Genomic DNA, 22,302 nt, shown 5'->3' with positions numbered 1-22,302 from the left:
ATTCCAAATAGAATTCCTCCTAATGTGTACTTTAATTAGAACTCTCAATTATCTTCTGTTAAGAAATGGTTGTTCAAAATCAACAAATTGTGTGTGGAAGGAAATCAAAATGGAGGCCCAAAGTTTAGGCCATACAATCGCATAGGCCATTTGGCCATGCGATCGCATAGTCCATTTGGCCATGTGATCAGGAAATTCAGTATAATCCATGTGACTGCATAGGTTTAAACCATGCGGTCGCATGATACATTATTTTCGACCGTTGGAAGCCATTTTTGAACTTTGCAAATTTGATTTTGATGGCATTTCTTGAACCTTTTGGCACCATTTTGTGCATATGTTAAAGTCTATAAATTATAGAGCCATGATCCAGGGAAAAACACATTGAAAACACTTAAAATCATATTACATTCCACATTCAAGATCAAAAATTGATTCTTTACTCATGTTCATACTTCTCCTTTGTGATCTTCAAAGTTTTGGTAGGAATACTTTGTGATTTGGTATTCCTACAACAAGGTTTGATTAACATTCATACCATTTGTCGGAATACCCTTAAGCATCTCATTCAATTAAGAGATGGGACAAATATCGTTTGAAAACAACAATATTGTGTTCAGGCCTTTAAATTTGTTCTTGTCCAATATCTGGTTTTAATTCATCTTCTTGTTGTATTTCTTGTGATCTTCTTTTTGTTGCTTCTCCAAACCCCATTGTCTCAATCATTTTCAACAATGAATTCGAGTCACGCCCTAATTCTAAAAAGGATAATTCTACATGTACATTATGGTGTCCATAATGTACATGTGAAATTCCATGAATAGAAGGTTGAAAAAACTGTTTTTGAACCCTTCAATAATGTTATGGCACTTGTAGATTATGAACCCCATAATGTATAAGTAGCATAACCCTTCTAACAATCTCGACCTTGTGATAACAAATCAACTATAGATGTTGGTACAAATCCTGTCTTTTACAAAAGGACAAAGCACATAGAGATAGATTGCCATTTGATTCGGGATAAAATTCAAGAGAAGAACATTGCAACAAAACATGTGACAAGCAAATCTCAAGTGGTAGACATTCTTACTAAAAGCTTAGGCTCTCAAAACTTCTATTCATGTATGTTCAAGATGAGAGTAGTAGATATCTACTCTGCATCTTGCAAGGGGCTATTGAAGAATGAAGGTGAAGCCACTTAGTTGGACAGGAGATCAACTGAGCTGGATAGAAAGGAATTGGAGAAGAGTACAAATCAACATACCTGCGGGCAATTGTCCTAGACAGATCAACAAGTTGAGAATTCTCTAGAAGAGAGGCGGTTGGGTATTCTAGAAGAAGGATAGAAGAAAAATTGGTTGCAAAGTTAGTACATGGAGCTGCTATATATATATATATACATGTATGTATATATATATGTGTGTATTATATAGTTCCCTAAAAAACATTCATTCATACTATTGGCTAGATATTGTAGCTCAAAAATACAATTTTTTTTTCATTTGTTATTATTATTAGTTAATTAATATAGACAGGCCACAAAGGAGTACCAAGACCACAAGCCTCATCAAATCTAATAGGGGCACAAATAAAATTAATCACATGTAGATAAAAGGAACATGTACCCAAAGTAATAAGACATTTAATCAAACAATATTCGTTAATTATCATAACAATTATTATAACTTTATTAAGTAAATTACTCAACCAATAACTTTAGCTAGGCGCTTATTTTAGAACACCATTTTTTTTTATGCTATATTGAGTGCATTACACATAGTTAATCTAAGCTCAAATCTAAGCATACATATCAGTAACAAACGAAAACGACGTTATAAAACAGGCGAACCCATTGGAAATGCCATTGAATTTAGTTCATTATTCCAATAATTCTTATTCTCTTTGAAACTTCCATCATAGCTTCCAACGACGTCGTCAGTGAGACCATCCATGTTTGGCAGAAGATCTGTAAAGCTCTCCAGGAAACTTGGAACACTTAAAGAATCTGTAATAGAAGTGGAATCATCGATAGGATTAATTATTCTTCCATTGATCATATGAACAGAATTTTCGACATAATTGATCGGCATCGTGGATGAATTGTCATTAAATCCATAGGTGGTGGGAATAGCATTGAACTTGTTCTGTGATGAGAAGTTCAATGTAGAGATTGTAGTCGTATCTTTTGTGGGCTTTGTCCATTCACCTTGCCAAACTTTAAGTACATCTAAACACGGTGGTCTTGGTGGAGATGGCAGTGCTTGTGGTGGTGGAACAATGGCTTTTTGGAGGAGCTGCAACTGAGAGCGGTAACAGTTGGAAACAAGTTTGGATTCACGGATGAATCTGGTATGAAGGTAAAGTCTCACATCCGTTAAATATAAAACTATAACCAACGCATAGTCATTTGAGCTACTATTCTCAAAAAGTTGGCATTATAAGACGAATCCCAAGATTCAATACCTGGCTTCTGCTTGAAGACGAGCGTTCTCCCATTGGGCTATGTGGTCGAGATTAGCGGTGTCTTTGGATTGATTTGTGCATAGGGTTTTCTTCTTGTGAGTCACCGGATCAATTCCCATTTTGGTTAATCTCTTCTTGATATGTGTGTTCCAATAGTTCTTTATCTCATTATCAGTTCTCTTTGGCAAGTAAGTAGCTATGGTTGACCATCTTGTAAGTAATAATCAAATTATAAGATTAGTACCCATGTAAACTTAGAACAAAACGATGATTATTTGATAATGTATAATCAAAGTGATGTTATTTACTAATAATCGGTTAATGGCCTGTTATGTGAAGACAAGTTTTTAGATGAATTAGTTCCACTTAGCATCACATATACAAAGATTTGTCATCATTTGTTTATAAAAATTATCGTTATGAAAATATACTACCAAAAGATGTAGCTGTTATGAACATTCACATTCATATTCAATACATAAACTATTATTGCAGAAAATAAAGTTGATATTATGAATATATAGAACTGACAATCTATCTTGAAGTGGTACAATAATTACTTTTTTTGTGTGTCAGTGGATTGTGAATGGTAAAGCTTGAATCCAAGTAAAGTGGAAAATTGATCCCATTTCATTAACTGGGTCATGCTACATGACCACAAATTTTGACACATCAGTTGACACATTTACTCACATGGGGAGGTCGGCATTATTTTATTCACCCGGGACTCACATCTCAATTGTGAGAGATGTGTCAAACAATATGATCATTTAGCTTAATTCTCATTAACTAATTATACCTGTTCCCAAGAAGAGCATGAAGTTGAACGATGGTCTGCTCTTCCTGTAAACTGAACTTTCCTCTCTTAATATCAGGCCTCAAATAATTTGTCCATCTTAATCTGCAACTTTTCCCACATCTTTGAAGCCCTAAATGCCACATAACCAACAAAAACTGATAATTTTTTTTTTTTACGAACTGATAAAATGTGCGAAGGCTAATCGACAAGTGTGTGCGAGGACAAAGAGAAGAAAAAACTCTCGTACTCTTTTTCTCCATCGACAACTGTTTCTAACTCTCGTGTTGAGGGTGAACATCTATGGAATCCGTTAATATAACAAGTGTTTCCATGCATATTTGAAGCTCAATCCTATATATTTTCTCGATACATGGCATGCATGCATGTAATGTAATAGATATATTTATATAATTACCAGCTGCTTCTGGGAGAGCTCTCCAACTTCCATGGCCATGTTCTTCAATATAAGCCAAAAGCTTTTGGTCTTCCTCTGCTGTCCACGGACCTTTTTTCAAGCCTACTTTCTCGCAGCAAAGGGACTTGCCCATTTCAAAGCAATCTCCAAGTGTAGAAGAAGGAAAAAAGGAATTGATATCTCAAAGAAAAATCCTACAGAGAGAAGGTTGAGTGAGATGTGTGAAACCTATATGATATATAAAGACAGAATTTAGGAGATATAAATTTATTTATAATGGGTTTTCGTGAAAATTTATTTCTTTAAAGAATGAGTGGTAAAAAGGTATGGATTTTAAGTAATCTATATCAAATAGAAACTTGTATAATCTTTTCAAGTTACCGGTTCTCTCGATCTAGTCCTGAGCAGCAATTCCTCCAAAACATGCAAGTGGGCAATTCTATGAAATCATTTCAGCAAAATCCCTAACAATTGCAGTGAGTCAGCAGATTTTTGAATTTTACACTGCACAAAACCCAGAAACAAAGAAACAAAAAATGTGATTATATTGTACCAAGACGAATTTTGGTATATACCTTATTCTTGTTCTTTTTTTAGAAAGGATTTTAGGACCATTTTACCTCATAACTGTTTCCTATTGTAACTCATATTTTTGAGTCATTCTTCGAATATGTACTTCGTATACCCAATCATTTTTTTCTATATGAAGTAAGAAAATATTCTACTTTATGTTTTTCTCCATTAGGGCTAGCCGCAATTGGGATGAAAATAAGTTTTGTCAGTGTCTTGTCCTTGCAGGAAAGATGAGTGTGGACTGAATCTTCTAAATACTTCAAATTAAAATCAAGGAAAAATAAGATAAACTTATATAAAGTTCTCTTCACCGAAGCAATGTGAAGCTAAAACTCGAATTTAGGACAAAATATTATAAAAATAATAAGTACTATGAAATTTTTATCTCAAGTTTCATTAGTGGCTTGGGATCCACAAGTCCCCACCTTCTTCCAGCACTGTCTGAAAGAGGTATGATACATATTATTAAAAATGGAAGTGTTTAGCCCCAATTCGGCCATTAAATTAAAATTCATTTTTCTCTTTTTTCTTATCAATCACACGTTCTACAATTAAATAATATTACATGTAAACCAAAAAAAAATCATAAATTACTATTCCTTTCATTATAATTTGAAATAATGGAGCTCAAACAAGGGCTTAACCATATTTTTCACACAGTTCTTGTTGAACTGTCTCATTTAAAAAGTTTAATGTAATTGTTAGGAATATGGTTTTCAATAAAAAAAAAAAAAAAAAAAAGGTAACGTCGCTTTAAAAAGGTAATGTCGCTTACATGATTGATTTTAAATATAAAAAGTAGGATCTTACTATTTGTACATCAATGTTTACATAAAGGATTACATAACACCCACATGGCATTCTACCATTTGTTAGTTTAAAACACAGTTAATTTTTTCATTCAATCTTTTTCCTCCACATTATTTTCAGTAACTGTTTATGCACCATTTTTATATACAAGTAGCAAAATTCTAATTGTGTACACATTTGAGATTTGAAAGATGACATGCATTTATGGGCCAAATTTCAGCAATATTGCATGATATAAATTCAATTTATTTCCTCAACTAGAAACTGTTTATTATTATGACAATATTTAATATAAAATTGAGAATTTGTTGGATATTTAATGTCATATAATTACCTATTATCATAAGTTACAATAATAATATCAAACCACCACTTCGGGTCATTCATAATTTGAAATCAGACTTTAGCTTGACAACAAATGGAACAATCCTTAGATATAATGTAGTTCTCCTAAAAGATGTGACATGCGGTTCTTGTTGTTTTTGTGTCACGAGATTGGAACAATGTAACTCATAATCTTGCATCGATCCATTACTTCCTTGGACCTAATCCCTTACGATTGTATATCGCGTCATTATAGTGCACGACATTCGTAGAGATTTCTAAAATTTTAAATCAAACTCATTTTTCAATTTTGTAAGTTGAGAAAAAAAATTTCAGAATGACAAATCTAATGCGTTTTCTATAATCTTAAAACAAATACTCAAAATAGAAAATTGGAAATGAATTCAAAACGCAAACTCAAAACTGAAACATGAAACAACATGTGTGAATTTTACTAAAATACCATTTCTGGACCAAGCCTTCATACATAGGTAAAATACATCATTTAATTTTCATTACTATGAAAACTAAGTATGCAAGATATGGTTGTTGATGAATATTCTTGATCAATATCTTCATTGTCCAACAAATTATAAGCTTCATGTTATGCGTTATTGGGTAAGCAACAATTTTAGAACATTTTGTATGGTTCGACATCAACATGTTGGAGAAATTATATTCTTATGTAGAAAACATCAAGGATGTATCCATAGAAATTATAACTATAACATTTAGGTTAACAATGACACGATTCTATTATACTACTAGTTTTTTGCACTTAAGCCCAGAGAAAAAGAAAATACTCATTTCATTTTCGTACTTGACCAATAATTGACTTCTCACGATACACAACTTCAAGATGTTCCTGTTGGTACCTATGAATGTAACTTCTTAATCTAGGAGAAATAGAGTAAAAATTTGCAATTGATTTCTTAAATGAGGGTATTAATGACAGACTTTGGGGAAAAAATCTCACCTATTGCAGTGGAAACAAAAAATTTAAAAAGGATCAAGAAATAGAAAAATATAAATTTAGCATGATTTGTCAAACTCCACATGACCGCAGGAGAATAAATTAATTGAGAAATCCCTACAATAAAATATTTCCTCACTCTTGCAACTTCTTCATGCACAAAAATAGAATGTTCCAACGTATGTTGCATACCTGTACGAGCCGTTTTCTCTACTTTCTCTCTCTTAACTCTCACAATTTTGAATGCAACGGAATCCTCTACCAAAATTCACGTCACCCTTCGTGCCACACACAATAGACTCAATTAGTATTCTAAAAGGCGTAATGCATGATGACGCTTGAAGGCCAAGTTATGGGCTAGACGAGATTAGGCAAGACATAGGCGTAAAAAGACGTTTTCTTATTTTAATATTATTTTAATTTTTAATCAATCAAAAAATCGTTTAATAATTAAAAATAATACTTGACGAACATCTAAAACAAATTTATAGGAAATTTATAAATTTTTCAAGGTTTTTAACAATAAGATAACTTCCAAATGTAAATATTAAATAGTAAATAAATGGAAAATTTTGGGAGATTTCCTTCGTTCAAGGTTTCAAGCGATTATTTTAAATTTAAAACCGACAAAGTGAAGAAATCAACATCTAAATTTTAACTTAGAAGAATTGTAAAAATAATAATAATAAAAAAGGATAATTATGCACACCTAGGTGTGCAATAACTATCAAAAATTGTTGTTGACCGTTAAATAAGACGTTAAGCCACTTGGCTTGATGTTTTCGCCACGCATCCCGCATTGGCTGCGCCGACGCCACCAGTGCGTGCCTTTTAGAATTGGGGACTCAATGCTATGTATGCCACATTTATAATAGAAGTCCACATCATTTACCTAATTGCATATTAAGTCTTTTTTTCAATTATATTAGGAGCCCTTCGAATATAAAATCTTTTTTCACCCAAAANATATTCTGGGTTCTTAATTTTTATTTCACAAAATACTTTATCTTTATCCCAATATTTAAGAATATTTTCTCCTAATATCTCTAGTTTTTCAAGTTTACTAATCATATTTTCTATATCTTGTTCTGTTACTAGCAAATCATAAATTTTTTCGATTTCTATAAAATCTAAACATGTATCTTCATTTTCCTTAAAACTTTCATAATATTCTTCTAAAAAATTTAAATTTTCTATTTCTTCCTTTTCTATTAATTGACATTCTCTTTCTTTACTACACTCGCATTCTTTTTCTTTTTCTATTATCCCACCACGCTTCTCAGCAAACTTTGATGGAATAATCTTATTATAAGTAGGGGCACAAAGTGAACATATTGGAGAGAATAAGAAACTTGTATTGTATATATGTTCTTCCGTGTTTTTACAAATGAAAGAATGATCTCCTTTTATAGGAGAAGAAAAATAAGAAAAGCATTATCCAAAAGCAAAGAATCTTTGCTTTTTTCAAAATGTCAAAAAGAGAATAGTAAAAGCTAACAACTTTTTATAAATATGAATAATTTTCCTGGTAGATCAAGGACTATAAGTGAAGTAGGATCATCCTCAGAACCTTATGATAGAGGAAGATATAGTACTTCTAATATAAGTACAAATATTATAGAAAGAATTTTACATAGACAACCTCAGTATAATCAGAATATAGAAGAACTTATTGACCCTGAACAAGATTATAATAGGTTTCAGACTCATGGTTTACAATTACTTAACCCAGAAAACTTATATAATAGAGGAATTTTTGAATCAAGAACTCAATTTTTTAGACATACTAGAGAAGTTTCAATTCAATGTTTAGATGGTCAAGTAAGACAATTATCATTAATATCAGAAGAATCCAAGAAAGAATTAAGAAAAAAGAATTTTAGATTTATGCATTTAGGACTAATAGTTATAGGAATTAAAGGATTAATGAGAAAACATTTAGGTAGTAAAGTTTTATTAACAACCATATCAATATCATAGTGGACATCCTCCTAGAATACCTGCTACAAATTACAGTGATAAAGAAAGAAATTATATAGCTTATATATATATATATATATATATATATTTACATTTTCATAATGTTTGTTATTTTTAGTTAGTTACTAATTAAATTGTAATTTCTTTAATTTTTTTCCTCTTTTTTTCAGGTACTATAGGGAAAACTATAATTTCTTATAGTGAGATTAATCTATACGCATGAGAAAAAAGTCAAGAAGAGGCATCATTATACCCCACTTCATTGTTTATCTAATTCTCTAATATATATATATATAATTCATACATTTATTATTTATTTACATTTTCATAATGTTTGTTATTTTTAGTTAGTTACTAATTAAATTGTAATTTCTTTAATTTTTTTCCTCTTTTTTTCAGGTACTATAGGGAAAACTATAATTTCTTATAGTGAGAGTAATCTATACGGATGAGAAAAAAGTCAAGAAGAGGTATCATTATACCCCACTTCATTGTTTATCTAATTCTCTAAATCCAAGGTCATAGTGTTTGTTATTTTTAGTTAGTTACTAATTAAATTGTAATTTCTTTAATTTTTTTCCTCTTTTTTTCAGGCACTATAGTAAAGAATGACTTGGTGAGGATCCCACTTGACTTGCTCTACATAGAGATGTGGGGGTTTCTAGGTAAAGATCAAAATGCTTCAAGAGGTACTTGTCAATGAAAAGCGCAATATAGTAAATAAGGAGTATGCTAAATTCTTAACTATGGAAGAAAACTTTGGTAATTTTGAATCTATCCACGATCGTTACCACTTAGACCCGAAGACTTGGTGAGTTATCTATGGGACCTATGCTTCAAAGTTATGCTTTGAAATTATTGATGCAACCATCTTCTTCATTTTGTTGGGAGCTAAATTGGAGTACTTATATAATTTTGCATTCTCCTGATTAGGGTAAGTTAACTCCAAAGTGTGAACAAGCTTCAAACTTCATTGATAGCATTCCATCTCGTGTCAAGGAGGAATACACAATACTTACAAGGAGAGATTAAGATGCGAATATCGGTAGCATGATACCTACAAGGAGAGAATGAGATGTGAATATCGGAAGAGATACATTTGAAATGTCGGTGTGGTTAAAGTTCCCAATTTGTTTCTAGAAGAAACGGAATTGGAGGTGTCAATATTTCCAGATGACGGAGGTAAAGATGTTGTAGAGGCTCAAGATAAATGATATGGGGGGGGTTTGAGCCACATTATTTTGGTAATAATGCATTCTTGAATAGTGTATTGATGGAAAATGTGTGGTTAAAAAATAAGGAAAAGTTTTTTATTTGCGTGTAATATTATTTTATTGAAAAATGTGTGATTGAAATGATATCAAATCACTGTTTAAGAATGCATTTTTTGGGAATAATGTGGCTCAAACAGGCACAAAATTTCTTTATTTTGTTGAACTTGTGTTATAAAGAAACATGTACGAATTTAATATGAAGTCTGATTTATATTTGTTATTTAACTATTTATATTTGATTAAATAAGTATAAAAAATTTATTAACTATGAAATTGACAAAATAAATTTATTTTAATCATCATGTCAACAATGTATCATGTCGGAACTTTTTCGAAAAATTGAGTGTCGCTGAGTCCGACACATATCACGTTGATTGTTCTTAGTTTGTGTGTATGTTGGGGTGTGACGGAATTGAGTGGGGGTTTTGGTTGAATAAAACAAGTTTTCAAAACAAAACTATAAGAGTAGTGTTAGTTTGTTTTAATCCACTTTCTCAACTCTTGCTCAGCCCATTTTTGAATAACTTGAATTTTTGAAGTTTTTAGCTCTACTAGTGAACTTTCCTTTTTATTGGCCTTCCTTGCTTTAATGTAAGTCATTTATCTTGGTTTCAACCGGTACTACTGCAATACTGCTTGTCATAGTCTGGAAACCCCATATCAGCTGTCTTTCCATTACTACCTTACATAGGACAATGCATTCAAAATTTATGATAGCTTATTATCTAGAGCAATATTTACTTTGATACAGTACATATGTTATTTTCAGTTTGATAATATTGCTCTGGAAAGTTTACCCTTCCCTGCCCCTTTAGAGTATCTGAGGTTTCTTGACAACTGTTCTATTATTTTAGTTATTGTCATGGCATAAATCTTTAGTGTCTACCTAAGTAGTACAGACTCTAGTCTGATTAAGAGGTCTATGAATAAGTTTATTCATCAAACAAAGTATTCAATTTTAGGTCGGTCTGAGATTAAGACAAAGATTTTCTTCATTTTAGGGCTTTGTTTTTTCATCAACATTATTATCATTTATCTTGCACATCATTCAATTAGGAGTCTAAACATTCTTAAATATGATTGCCTAAGAAACTGCGGGAAAAATGATGGATACTGATTTCATGTTTCTATAAGGAAAAGGATAGCTTAGCTCAAGCCACCTAGCAAAAGTTTTAGTAACAAAGCTAGAACAAAGTGCATGAAGCATGTTCAACCAAAACTATTTGTGGTTAATTTCTGCATATGAATCTCTTGGGCCCCATCATTGTAACTGATTCTCATTAGCAAATGATAACTCTTCTCTTGGTCTTTTTAATTAAGCAGGCATGGTTGGATTGTATTTGTTTTATACCTACAAAGAATTCTTCACTGAATTGTCAATGTGAAGTTTAGAATTATTATTTGGTTACTATCTAAGGTAACTCTGATTTTCCTTACAATTTAATGGCTTGCCTATCTTGCAGGATTGTTATGCTAGTTGAAGCAATATGTGCTGGGTTTTTTATAAGCATTTATATTAGTGAGTTTGAATGCAGACATTGATAAAATACTGAAACTAAAAACTCCTTTGTTATCGAATGTTTTAGAAATGGAAGTACTTGTTTTGAACGGTTGAACTTTCTCAGTACTTCTTCCCTTTTTGGCTATGGGAATTATATAAAAGAATATAGCCATGAGTAACTTTGTGACTCGAGCACTTACGTTTTCTTCTCACTGGCCTATTGAGTTTAAACAACAAATGAAGATGATTTTATTAACAAAGGATTGCTTTTACAAACCAAGCACACACCACTCTTAATTTATGTTAAAGGAAGCACTAAAGTTCCACTCTACAGCTCTTTCTCTCACATGCATGCTATACCATGTCTATCTTTTTTTCCTCTCACACACTTCAATCTCACTCTATCTCATCTCGTCTTCTCTTCTTTTTCTTTGTCGCTTGTGAAGGAATCGATTAGCTCTCTTAAACAAAGCTCTATGACCTTAATTTCAATGGATAGAAACTGTCCACTTCACAAATCGAATGTCATGTGCAAAGCATATGGAGTATAATGGATCAATCCGATCAGATATTTTGACATCAAAATGGATTAATAAAGGAAAGGAAAAAGTGTGAATCTTCTTCCCACCCCTATTAATTTGGCAGCCCATGCCCACTGATTTCGTACATCCTCGTCCCCACGCCACAAAAGCCCACACCTAAAAAGTGCTGGATCGTTGGGGAAGTGTACTTTTTTCCCCCTTCTCTTGTCATTTTCTTTGATTCTCTTTTTCTCCAGTTTAACTGAAATTTAGTGCTGGACCATCCCACTAATGTACTTCTATTTCTTTAGTTTTAACTAAAATTTGGAATACGATAATCTTCAAAAAATAAACTTCTTAACAATAGTTGTACGACAACTATATATTGGCGACGACAATTCCTTTTGTACAGAGGAATTGCTATTAGAATTTCACCATCTGGTTTTTTAATTTGTTTTTATTTTATTTTTTGAGTTGCCATTATCCGACAGATTGCTACCAAGTGTCACTTATATTAATTCGGACAACCAATTTATGTACATATAGCAGAGTTCTATTGGAGATTAAAGGCATAGCTTTTCAAACTTAACCCGGTCACTAATTCGCTGTCATGATTGGGTCGTCGATGAAGCGTGAATTAAAAATAGAAATTACACATAGTTGTTCTAGTTGAAATAATTATATCACTTCTATTAAAAGTAGCCTTTTTAGTGCTAGTTGAATGACAAAAAGGTCCTGCAATGGAATTGTTAAATAAAAGACAAGCAAGGATTACGCTATCTTAAGAGGTTTAAGCTATTTGTACACCTCACTTGACGCCTTTGTCGACGCCCTGATTACGTGGAAGTGTAATAGTTGGATTAAATGTATTAGTTGTCAACGACGGTGTGAAATTGTGTAAAGTGTAAATTCAGTAAGCTATGGTGTTAACTAAAATGTACATGTAGTAGGATTGGTAATGGGATAAAGAGAAAGGATTCTACTATACGTACATTGAGATTGACCCGTGCTTGCGAGGGAAGTGTGCGTTGGAGTGTCAATCTAGATGTATAAATAGCATTTTTACTAGAGGTGGGAGTGGGTCGATTCGGTTCGGTTCTCTTTAGAACCGAATCGAACCGAACTAAAATTTTCGGGTATCTAGTAACTGGAACCATCGGGTCCAAATATAATTATGGAACCGTTCGGGTTCGGTTCCGTTCGGGTTCGGTTCGATTCGGATCGGTTCCATTTAGTTCCGTACTATAATCAAAAATTTTAACATTTATAACTACATTATATAAATACAACTAATGACACATTCAATGGTTTTGAAATGTCAGATACTAGTAGACTAGCTTTTTTAAATGATCGATACGGACAAAGTTTCGGTCGGTGGAGGTCACAGTTTCAGTCGAAGGTTATAGCGTCGGCCTAGGTTTTGGAATGTCAGCGAGGCTACGAGAGTCGAGACAGAGTTATGCACTTCAGTGTAAGTGTTTAGGGTTATTTAGTGGGTTAGATCTTGTTGGGCTAAGAAATGAAACAATAACATGGGTAATTGGGCCAAAAAAAATTAGAAATGAAAAAAATTATTGCACCAAAAATTTGAATTTAGAAATTGTTAATTTGTTTAGAAAAAACTAAAATTAAAATAATTTGATTTATTTAATATAAAAAAATTAGAAAATTTTGGTTCTTATTCGGTTCTTCGGTTCTTGGTCTACAACCGTACCCGTCGGTTCTCAATTTAGATACCCGTTCGAATATTTAATTTGACAAGAATTGTCGAATTCGATTCGATCGATTCGACTCGAAAGATTTGCCCAACTCTAAATTTTACAAATAGCATTTTTCAAAGATAAAAGACTTTTAACAGATCTTGCCTCGAATTCTACACCGTCCTTTGTAACCCGGGCTCAGGGGCCAAAAAGGGGAGGTCCCTTGTTTTTGACAGGTAGAATTCCAGTATTTGTTGCCCCACAGTAGAGTGGGCCCAGTTAGCTAACTGACAGGATGCATAGTAGAGTAGTATCTAATATTCACTTTAACTAGTATACTTTCAGGACTGTGCTAGCACTGGCCCTTTGCATAGGGCTGTCACACCGGAATGGACCCAAAGGGACCAGGATCTTTTTCCATACTGTTAATAGGACCAATTGGGAGCCATAATCAATTCAAAAAACTAAATAAAAATATTTTGTTAAAAACTTGCATGAAATTAGGCTTATTAAGCCTTCGTTTGATGCCCATAAAAAATAATTTAATAAAAAGAAATGAACTTTGAAAAAGTAATTTTCTCAAGAATGTTGAGTTAAAAAATAAATAAAAAAATAAAAAATTCAAATTTACGTGCAAAATACTTTAATGTGAGAATGTTTGGTTGTAAATAAATTTTAAAGAAAATAAATTTTAGGACGGTAGACAAACCGGGCCTAAATATTAAATAAATTCCTATCAGATTTTCTTAATTATTTAAAGCCAAATAAAAAAGTTTTTCAAGTTTTATTCTAGTAAATGTATTAAGCGTTCGACATTGTAATATAATTCATTGAACATACATGCCCATTTTAGCACAAAAAATTTATAAAATTCATTGTTGGCTTGGTGGATGGCAAGTTTCATTTTGTGCAAGCTATTCAACCGTTCACTTGCAAACCGGTCCAATTAATTCAACCGGCCAGGTGTGCTGTCCGGTTTGCCAGGTCCTCGGCCCGGCCAATTTTTAAACAGTGGACTAGGGTGCTACTGAACTAAAAGCTTAAATACTAAAACTTTAAAATTAAAGACCAACCTACTTCAACTACGTAAAGGAATAAGAAACAAGTTCTAGCACATTTTCTAAATCAATCCAACAAAGCTGCAAACAATTTATCAGAAGCTTTATGACTCTGAACTTGCAGGGATGCCAATATTATTAGATCCCTAAGCTAAATGCTCATTAATATGGTAGTTCAACAAAAGTAAATGAATAATGTCGAAAAGTTTTCTTATGGCTATATATTCACTACGACTTTTGTTATACTAATATCTTACGCCGTGGCATTTAGTGGGACCCAAACTTGATGACCTGAACTTAACCACAGTGTTGGGGTCAGCACATATAGCACCAGAGGAATTCTGAGCAAAAGACCAACCCCAGCCAGTATTCCCTTTGCCATCTCTTGGTTTTCGGCCAGCTGAGGCAGAGCACATATATCTCCAAAGAATTTGTGATCCCGAAAGCTGAAATGGGCCATTAGCCTCTTAAGCATTTCATGGTCTTCATATCAGATCTCAATCTTGGACACTTGTCAATGAAAAGGCCAAATTCTTCCAAGGCCTACCTACTATATTGTCTCTGAAGTGTAGTGATACCTTTAACTTATATAGTTTCTTTGCAAATACTAAAACTCATGGCCAATGATGAACAAGAATCCGAATCACAAGAACTATTAAATTTCCTTCTTAACTAGCAAATGGTACAAAGAATTAGAGTAGCAATTTGCAAAATTGCAAGAGATTGCAAAAAAATTATCAGAAGGATTTTAGCCCTGCAATCTGTCGGAATTTCTCGTATGAGACCCAAAATACAAATTGCCAAGGACCAAGCCTAGCCCACGTAGGAAAAAATCCCTTCCACAGAGCCCTCAACCCTTCAATTCTAACAGTCTTCACAAGACAATCATAAGAATTCTTATATTTAACCTTGTTTTCATCATTGACAGCCTGATTCATCATTCTAGTCTTAACTACATCTGCTGGACAACTCAATGCAGTAGCTGATAGACCAGACATAATCGAAGATAGAGTGTGGGCATAAATATTATCATTACAGATCTGATTTTTGATAACTAAACGTTTTGCATGATCATAACAAGCCAATTCTCCCATGTTTACTAAAAATGCTCTCTGGACATTTGGAAAAACACCTTTCCAAAATCCTCCAAACCCTTCAGCATGAAAGATCTTTTTCAAAGCATCAAAAATCCCCGCGTACCTGGGTTGGAGGCCTTGGCTGACCATACGACCATCTGCTTGCATCCTTACCTTGACGAGATCAGCAGGGCTTGAAATTACCTATATTATAAAAAAAATTGAAATAATGAACATCACATCAAAAAAACTCGGTACAACTATTATTGGATGAATAACATTTCACCAAGATCATCATGACACTAAAATTCTGAAATAAAATTGTTCATATTACAGCAATGATCAGACATTACTGCCTAGTAATGGACAAATTTCGTACAACTATTATTTGATGAAAAACATTTCAGCAAGATCATAATGACATGAAAATTCTGAAATAAACTTGTTAATATTACAGCAATGTGCGGACATTACTGTCAAGGAATGGGCATACTTCGTAACAAACTAAATGTCTACCTGCAGGCATGTGAACACCAATGCTTAACCCTGTATAGCTACTATGTTAAAAAGGGAATTCATCTTTTCCCCCTCTCACATTTGATGATAGATGTACAAAGGGTATAAATTCGTATTATTATTTTCATGTAAGCTAAATACTCAAAAAATGCAAATTATTTTGAAATAAATAGTAAAGAACATAATGAATTTGATAAAGGCTAATGCCTAATGCAGAAAATCACATCTGAACAAAAATGTCATTTCCAAAATATTGTCAAGAAGTCTCCATACTATTCTATAGCCTGATCCCCCTGAGATTAGCCTTGCATATTTTATATAAAAAGGGCCTTCGACTTCACATTCACTTTCTCTTACTTCATTAAAGACTCGTCAATTTTATCACACCTTTTCCAAGGAAAAAACATAATATGAATGGAAGGCACAGATTAAAAGAAAGCTTCTCCTTCGCAAAATTTTCTAGTCCATTGACCCCAAAGATACACCATTTGTATTTTCTTTTTCAAGGTTTGATCCTAGGATGCTGCTTTAAGTTTGACAAGAAAGGACAGTAAAAATAACTACTGGGGCATAATTTTTCCCCTTGTATGTTTGAAATTTTGTTATAGTTATTAAGTACGTCTTCTGGGTATTTAATTAGTCAAACTTATGAAACATTTGTTGGAGGAAAATCTTTACAAACTTAAGAAGAGACAGTACTAAATGAAGTAATACATTGAAACAAATAGAATAATCTATGATGCACCGACACGGACACGTGTGTCTGATACTATATCTCTTGGATACGTGGACTCATGATTTTCAAAAAAGTACAGACACGCTACGTCGTAGACACGTTCATTAAATTCTTTAAAAATTTTCATTTATGTAGTTTAACTTCAATTTTATACTTCTTATTGATTTTTCTTATTGAAATTTTTAAATATAAGTACTTATTTGCTATTTACTAATAACTTGGAGTTAAAAATATATAACAACTATAGTAAGAAAGAAAAATGATTATTGTAGAGTGTCGGTATCGACATGTGTCGAACACAGACACGCTACCCTATTTAGAATGTCCGTGCTACAGAGATAATAATTATCATTGCTATTCTTAAAATTGATGGGGGCAAAACGAATAATATCTTTTATGACTTGTAGTTAAATACTGCTATTATAAAATGCAATTTGGGAATACAAGTCCCACAAGACCTGTATATAACTGCATGTTGGGCTGTTAATAAAAACATGCGTACAACTTCAGTGAGGTTGAGATAGATTTGCGGTAAAACAAGGAGAGTGAAAAATGAGTATGAGTGTGAGTGTGAATAGGTTAATTGGCATCAATGGAACATAAGTTGCATGTAACTGATTGTTAGGGCATATTCAACAAACACAGCTAGATGCTTAGGAAACGTGATCAAAAAGTATAATAGATAACCTAGAGGAAGATCTGAACCTAAAATCACAAGATTTAATATTATTAAAAGAACTACAACCTTTGTGATTTGACTTGAGATGACTTTCAATAGAGCAGAATGAAAAAATGGATCTGCATAGACACCAAGAAAGTATTAATAAGGTTGTCTAGGGTTGAATATATTTCAACAGTAAACCTACTTTCTTCCTTCTACCTTGATTATTCTCCCCCTTTCCATGCAAGAGGCATCAACCCGACAATTGTCTCTCTTTAATTCTCTCACATTCTATGCACACCTATTTCTTAGAAGGGCCAAGATCTTCATTTTATCACTTAGCAATTTCTAAATTGATTCACATACATATATTTACACATAAAGCTTTACTATCAGTCATTAAATCCCAGCACAGTCACATCCCATTTTCGCCTAAAAGCACCATACAGATGTGGGCATCTCATCCATATCCTATATAAGCAATTGTGTCAACAATTAGTTTTGAAGAAGATTAGAGAGCTATGATTCATTATTCTTCTCGGGCATAGAAGGTCAAGAGAGACGTTCCTATCATTTTCTAGGTTGACTCTAACATCTACTTGTTTCAACTCTTTTCATTATTCTCTTCATATATTTAGTTTCTAATCTTGTTCAACGTCCGTTAATCTTTCATCACGCTTTCCATCTTTGCTTTGTATGTATGACAAGGATAATCCAGTCAAGGTTGAACTTGCATCACTTAAGGAACTAAGTGGTAGGAACCTGATAATTGTGATTGTGTTAACAGGTACTGAGGGCAATGGAGACATCCATGAGAGGTCAAAAGTGCAGATCAGCTAACAATTATTTGGATTTGTAAAGATGTATTGGTACTAAACAATTTACAGATTCGAATTGAACTTGTATATGCCTTCTTCAATTTTGTACTGATGAAAACAGAAAGGAATCACAAAAAAAATTGAAAGAAATTACACATCATTGTCGAGCATCCAAGAGGCTCGACTCTCTCCCTTACAATTCTCCATTTTCTGAATGAATAACTGAATGACCCTCCCAGCCCTTTTATTGGCACTCAATTTATTCCAGACTAAATGCATATCACAAAATAATAAATTTTCCGTACAAGTAAAAAACACAAACGCAGATAGTTGCACAACCCTAGCGACAGAGACGCGTATGTTCAAAATATTTCAAGGTGAAGTTTCAGGTTTACCTACAGATTTGACACTCTGATTTCAGCCCTTCAGAGAAATTTTGAAAGGCAGTATATAAAACCATATTTTACAAGAATTCACTGCTACGATTGCTTGAATGAAGTCAACAAATTCAAAAATCTATTAATAAATCTTTACAATTGTCCGCGAATGCTCATCTCTTTCTTTGATGCCTCTCAAACACAAGACCAAAGACTAATTTACAATAAAAAAAAATCTAAGAGCCAAACATTCCCTATTGATAGCAAGAAACATCAATTGTAACTCAATCAATTAAATCTAGACTAAAAATATGGAAAATGGACAATCCTAACTACCCTCACAACCTAAAACTAAAACATTTTTTCCCTTTCCGCTATTCACAGAAGCACATATCACAGATAGCAAAACCATCATAAAGGAAACACATTGCTCTGAATTCAATCTAATAGGTGTCTTCTCTCACATACATCCTTATCATCAGTATGTTCAACCACACAACTCCGATAATAGAAATGCCACTGATAGAAACAACAATTAGGCCCTATTTGAGCCGCATAATTTGTTAAAAATACATTCCTAAACAGTGATTTGATATCATTTCAACCACACATTTTTCAATAAAATAATATTACACGCAAATCCAAAACTTTTCTTTATTTTTTAACCACACATTTTCCATCAATCTACTATTCCAAAATACATTATTTCAAAATAATGTCGTTCAAACACACACTTAATATAAGAACTAAGTTAGTGCAAATACATCATTTTCATATGAATCTGAGCATCAAATATAAAATTGCGCTAATTTCTCTACCAATTTTCGATAAACATGGTCTATGTCCACTAATAACTGAAACAACAATATAATATTACATTTGTCCAACCTTTCTTTCACCCTGCATTTCTAATACTAACCCATAAAATATTAGCTTTTTACGTAGAACGTCCATGAACATTTTACCTTTCTTTCCCTCATTTGCTCTAAAAGTTTACTCATTGACTTAGAACTTAAAGTAAATACAAAATAAAATAACACTAATCAATTCCCAAAGCCAAATCATATGGCCGTAAAGACTATTAAAAACAAGATATTTCACGACTATAAGTTCACTATAGATCGATTCTTACTTAAAATATAGTACAACAGAAATATAGAAAATGCCACTTTCTCCCAAATTATGCTCCTACACTCACAATTGAATGTCCATTCTTGACTTTCGCAATACACTAGACAGTTTAAAGCCGTATTATAATTTTACCTTTCCCTTAATAATTCAAGAAACTTCAAATAATAGTACTTGATGCCCATACTAGGCTCTCATTTGCTGTTCTGCAGACTATATACGTTATCAAAACATTACACACCGAAAGAATCGAAGCGAATAAGTCCTAATGTTAAACATCTAGTCTAAATAAGCCTGTAGATTCATTTAAATTTTGTCACAAGAAGTATTTAAATACCTGAGGAATAGATTCATTTAAATTTTGCCACATGGAGTGTATAAATACCTGAGCAATGACACCGGAAACGCCACCCATAACCGCTTTGCTAAAAAGGGAGGGCGAATTATCATAAGACGGCACTAAATTACGCAAATGCTCATACCCCACGATTCGAATCGGAGTATAGAAAAAGTGTCTAACGACGGCTGGGGATAAGCCTCTATACAGTCCAAAAACGCCGTCATCTTTTGCGATTTGAAAAACGATTCTGAACGCAGAAGCTTGCCGCGTTGATGGTAGAGACTCGCCGTGGAGTTGGAGCCTGGTTTTAATCAAATCGATTGGAAACGTAGTCGTCTCTGCTATCATTGCGGAGAGCGACGTCAGTAGGATCTTCTTGACATCAGAATCAGTTCGGCGATTCCGGTTGTCGTCGCCGGCCGCCATCGGTGGACTGGAGTCGAGCAATACGGTGTCGTTACGAGTTTGTTAGGCAACCCCTGTTACTCATCTTCTAGTTTATCCTATGAAAATTTTTATTGCAATTAAGGTCCAAAATTTTCTCATTATCGCTTTTATATCTCCATTTTTGTTGTTATATTCTATCATTAACCTTTAATTAATGAGTAAATCTTGTTTATTAATGATGATTTCTGTCCAAATTTATGTTAACATACATGAAAATGAGAGGCAAATATTTATTCAAACTTTTTTATTTAATTCTTTTGGTTTATTTAAAATTATGGGAGTAAATAAATCTTTTTATGTCCTTGCGAATTTGTTGGACGATAACAATCATCAAGAAAAAAATTTGCAAATTAATAGAGGGTTGAAAATAAGAATATGAAGAAAAAACTGAGGAAGTAAGTGCAACAATGAACAAAAATTGAAACATTCATTGCAATTAAAATGTGTGTGGACATAATTACACAAAAAGAAACCGTAATTATTTACGGTGATTCAGGCGATTTTAAGTTTGATATTCACCTTCACCCTATAACTCATGCGATTTTATTTCTTGTGTTTTACCATACGTAATTGGACCCATAGTTGAAGAACGTGAATCAAGTGTCCGTAAATCGAAATGGACCGAGAGGAACCGTGGTTTTATTGAAGGATCTTTATTATAAATGTTAATAAAAATAATAAGCAAAGCAAAGCAAATATAAACTAAATTAAATCATTAAGTAATAATGGGATAGAAAAATGATTTAATGTGGTCTAAAATTTGTTTTAGCATAAAATGAATGACAAAATTGAGAATAATTAAAATTATATGTATTACAACAAGTGAACCGTTTTGCACCAAATTTCATTACTATAATTTTGGTGTGAAAAAATTGAATTGGAGCTTCGTTTTCACACCAATTTGACGTTTTAAGCTATTTTGAAATTGGGTTAGAGATGCTCTTGACTTATGCTAAGGAACGTTAGTACGACAAATATTCAACAAATCTAACAAAAAATTATTAATCAATTAATTATGTGTCATGTTATAGTTATTTAACATAATCTAGACAATACTTAATAGCTTATTTCTCATTGTATATATTATAAAATTCTCAAAATGTATATATTTTAGACAATATTTCGGAGTGGTCGCCTCCCACCCCCTTCCCCACCACCATTGAAATTGTGCTTGGCTTTCAATTGAATTTTTCGTAGTTTGATATTTTGCTCTCTAACTCTGAATCACTGAGAAATAGTGTTGTTCGACTTTAAAGTTTACATTGACGATTTCGGTCAAATGGGGATCCACACATTTAAATAGATTGAAAACCTAGAGCTCCAATCTTGAAAGTTGGAGATCGCATAATCACACCACATAAAAAGTTGAGAAGTCTAGCTTAAATTTATCTGATTATTTTAATATTGGTTATCATGTAATTAAACGAAAAATTATATATAGATCTTAAAAATCTGCAACTTGTTAGTTTGAAATATTAAGTCATTGCTTGATGTAGATACAAATTAGACTTTTAGTTGATTTTGATAAATATTGATGAAATATGTGATTAAAAAAATTATGGATCTTAGGAAATGTATAATTAAATTAACTGTTGACTTAGATTTGAATTTTTTATCCACGCTAAACAAGAATTAATTCTTATATTGTTTTAAAGAAATTAGTAGTTATATTACCACCACAAAATTTATTAAATGTACCACATTATATTCACACCACAATCAAAATATAGTTTTTATAAATACACCACAACAAATTTACAATTATATTCCTAATTTTATAAAAAAATGAAAATCTTTTTATAGGTTTTAATA

General features: G+C 32.6%; 2 protein-coding genes across 2 annotated transcripts; both read right to left on the bottom strand.

The window, feature by feature from the left end:
- Positions 1 to 1,198: 1,198 nt before the first annotated feature.
- LOC111398328 (transcription factor MYB106-like) lies at positions 1,199 to 3,810 on the bottom strand. Its single transcript, XM_023025247.1, has 6 exons — positions 3,678 to 3,810; positions 3,263 to 3,392; positions 2,464 to 2,673; positions 1,850 to 2,346; positions 1,265 to 1,331; positions 1,199 to 1,223 (listed from the first exon to the last, which is right to left on the bottom strand). Exons 1-6 carry the CDS (start codon positions 3,808 to 3,810, stop codon positions 1,199 to 1,201), a joined length of 1,062 nt encoding a protein of 353 aa, XP_022881015.1.
- Positions 3,811 to 14,481: 10,671 nt separating this feature from the next.
- Positions 14,482 to 20,553, bottom strand: LOC111398905 (mitochondrial uncoupling protein 3). The gene is made up of 2 exons (XM_023026067.1): positions 20,089 to 20,553; positions 14,482 to 15,671 (listed from the first exon to the last, which is right to left on the bottom strand). The coding sequence occupies exons 1-2, from the start codon at positions 20,467 to 20,469 to the stop codon at positions 15,129 to 15,131; spliced, it is 924 nt and encodes a 307-aa protein (XP_022881835.1). The 5' UTR covers positions 20,470 to 20,553; the 3' UTR covers positions 14,482 to 15,128.
- Positions 20,554 to 22,302: the final 1,749 nt, after the last annotated feature.

The sequence above is a fragment of the Olea europaea genome, chromosome 8, assembly GCF_002742605.1.
Source record: "Olea europaea var. sylvestris chromosome 8, O_europaea_v1, whole genome shotgun sequence".
Classification (NCBI taxonomy): domain Eukaryota; kingdom Viridiplantae; phylum Streptophyta; class Magnoliopsida; order Lamiales; family Oleaceae; genus Olea; species Olea europaea.
Note: the sequence above shows the minus strand (reverse complement) of the source record. Positions and strands in the feature narration are given on the sequence as shown.

Excerpts from the sequence above, each read along its gene's own strand:
- LOC111398328 (XM_023025247.1), bottom strand. The coding sequence starts at position 3,810 with ATGGGCAAGTCCCTTTGCTGCGAGAAAGTAGGCTTGAAAAAAGGTCCG. Across the intron at positions 3,393-3,677 it reads AGCTCTCCCAGAAGCAGCTG|GGCTTCAAAGATGTGGGAAA; the intron begins GTAATTATATAA and ends TGTGGCATTTAG. Across the intron at positions 1,332-1,849 it reads TTCAATGGCATTTCCAATGG|AATACCCAACCGCCTCTCTT; the intron begins GTTCGCCTGTTT and ends TCCTTCTTCTAG.
- LOC111398905 (XM_023026067.1), bottom strand. The coding sequence starts at position 20,469 with ATGGCGGCCGGCGACGACAACCGGAATCGCCGAACTGATTCTGATGTC. Across the intron at positions 15,672-20,088 it reads TTTCCGGTGTCATTGCTCAG|GTAATTTCAAGCCCTGCTGA; the intron begins GTATTTATACAC and ends TTTATAATATAG.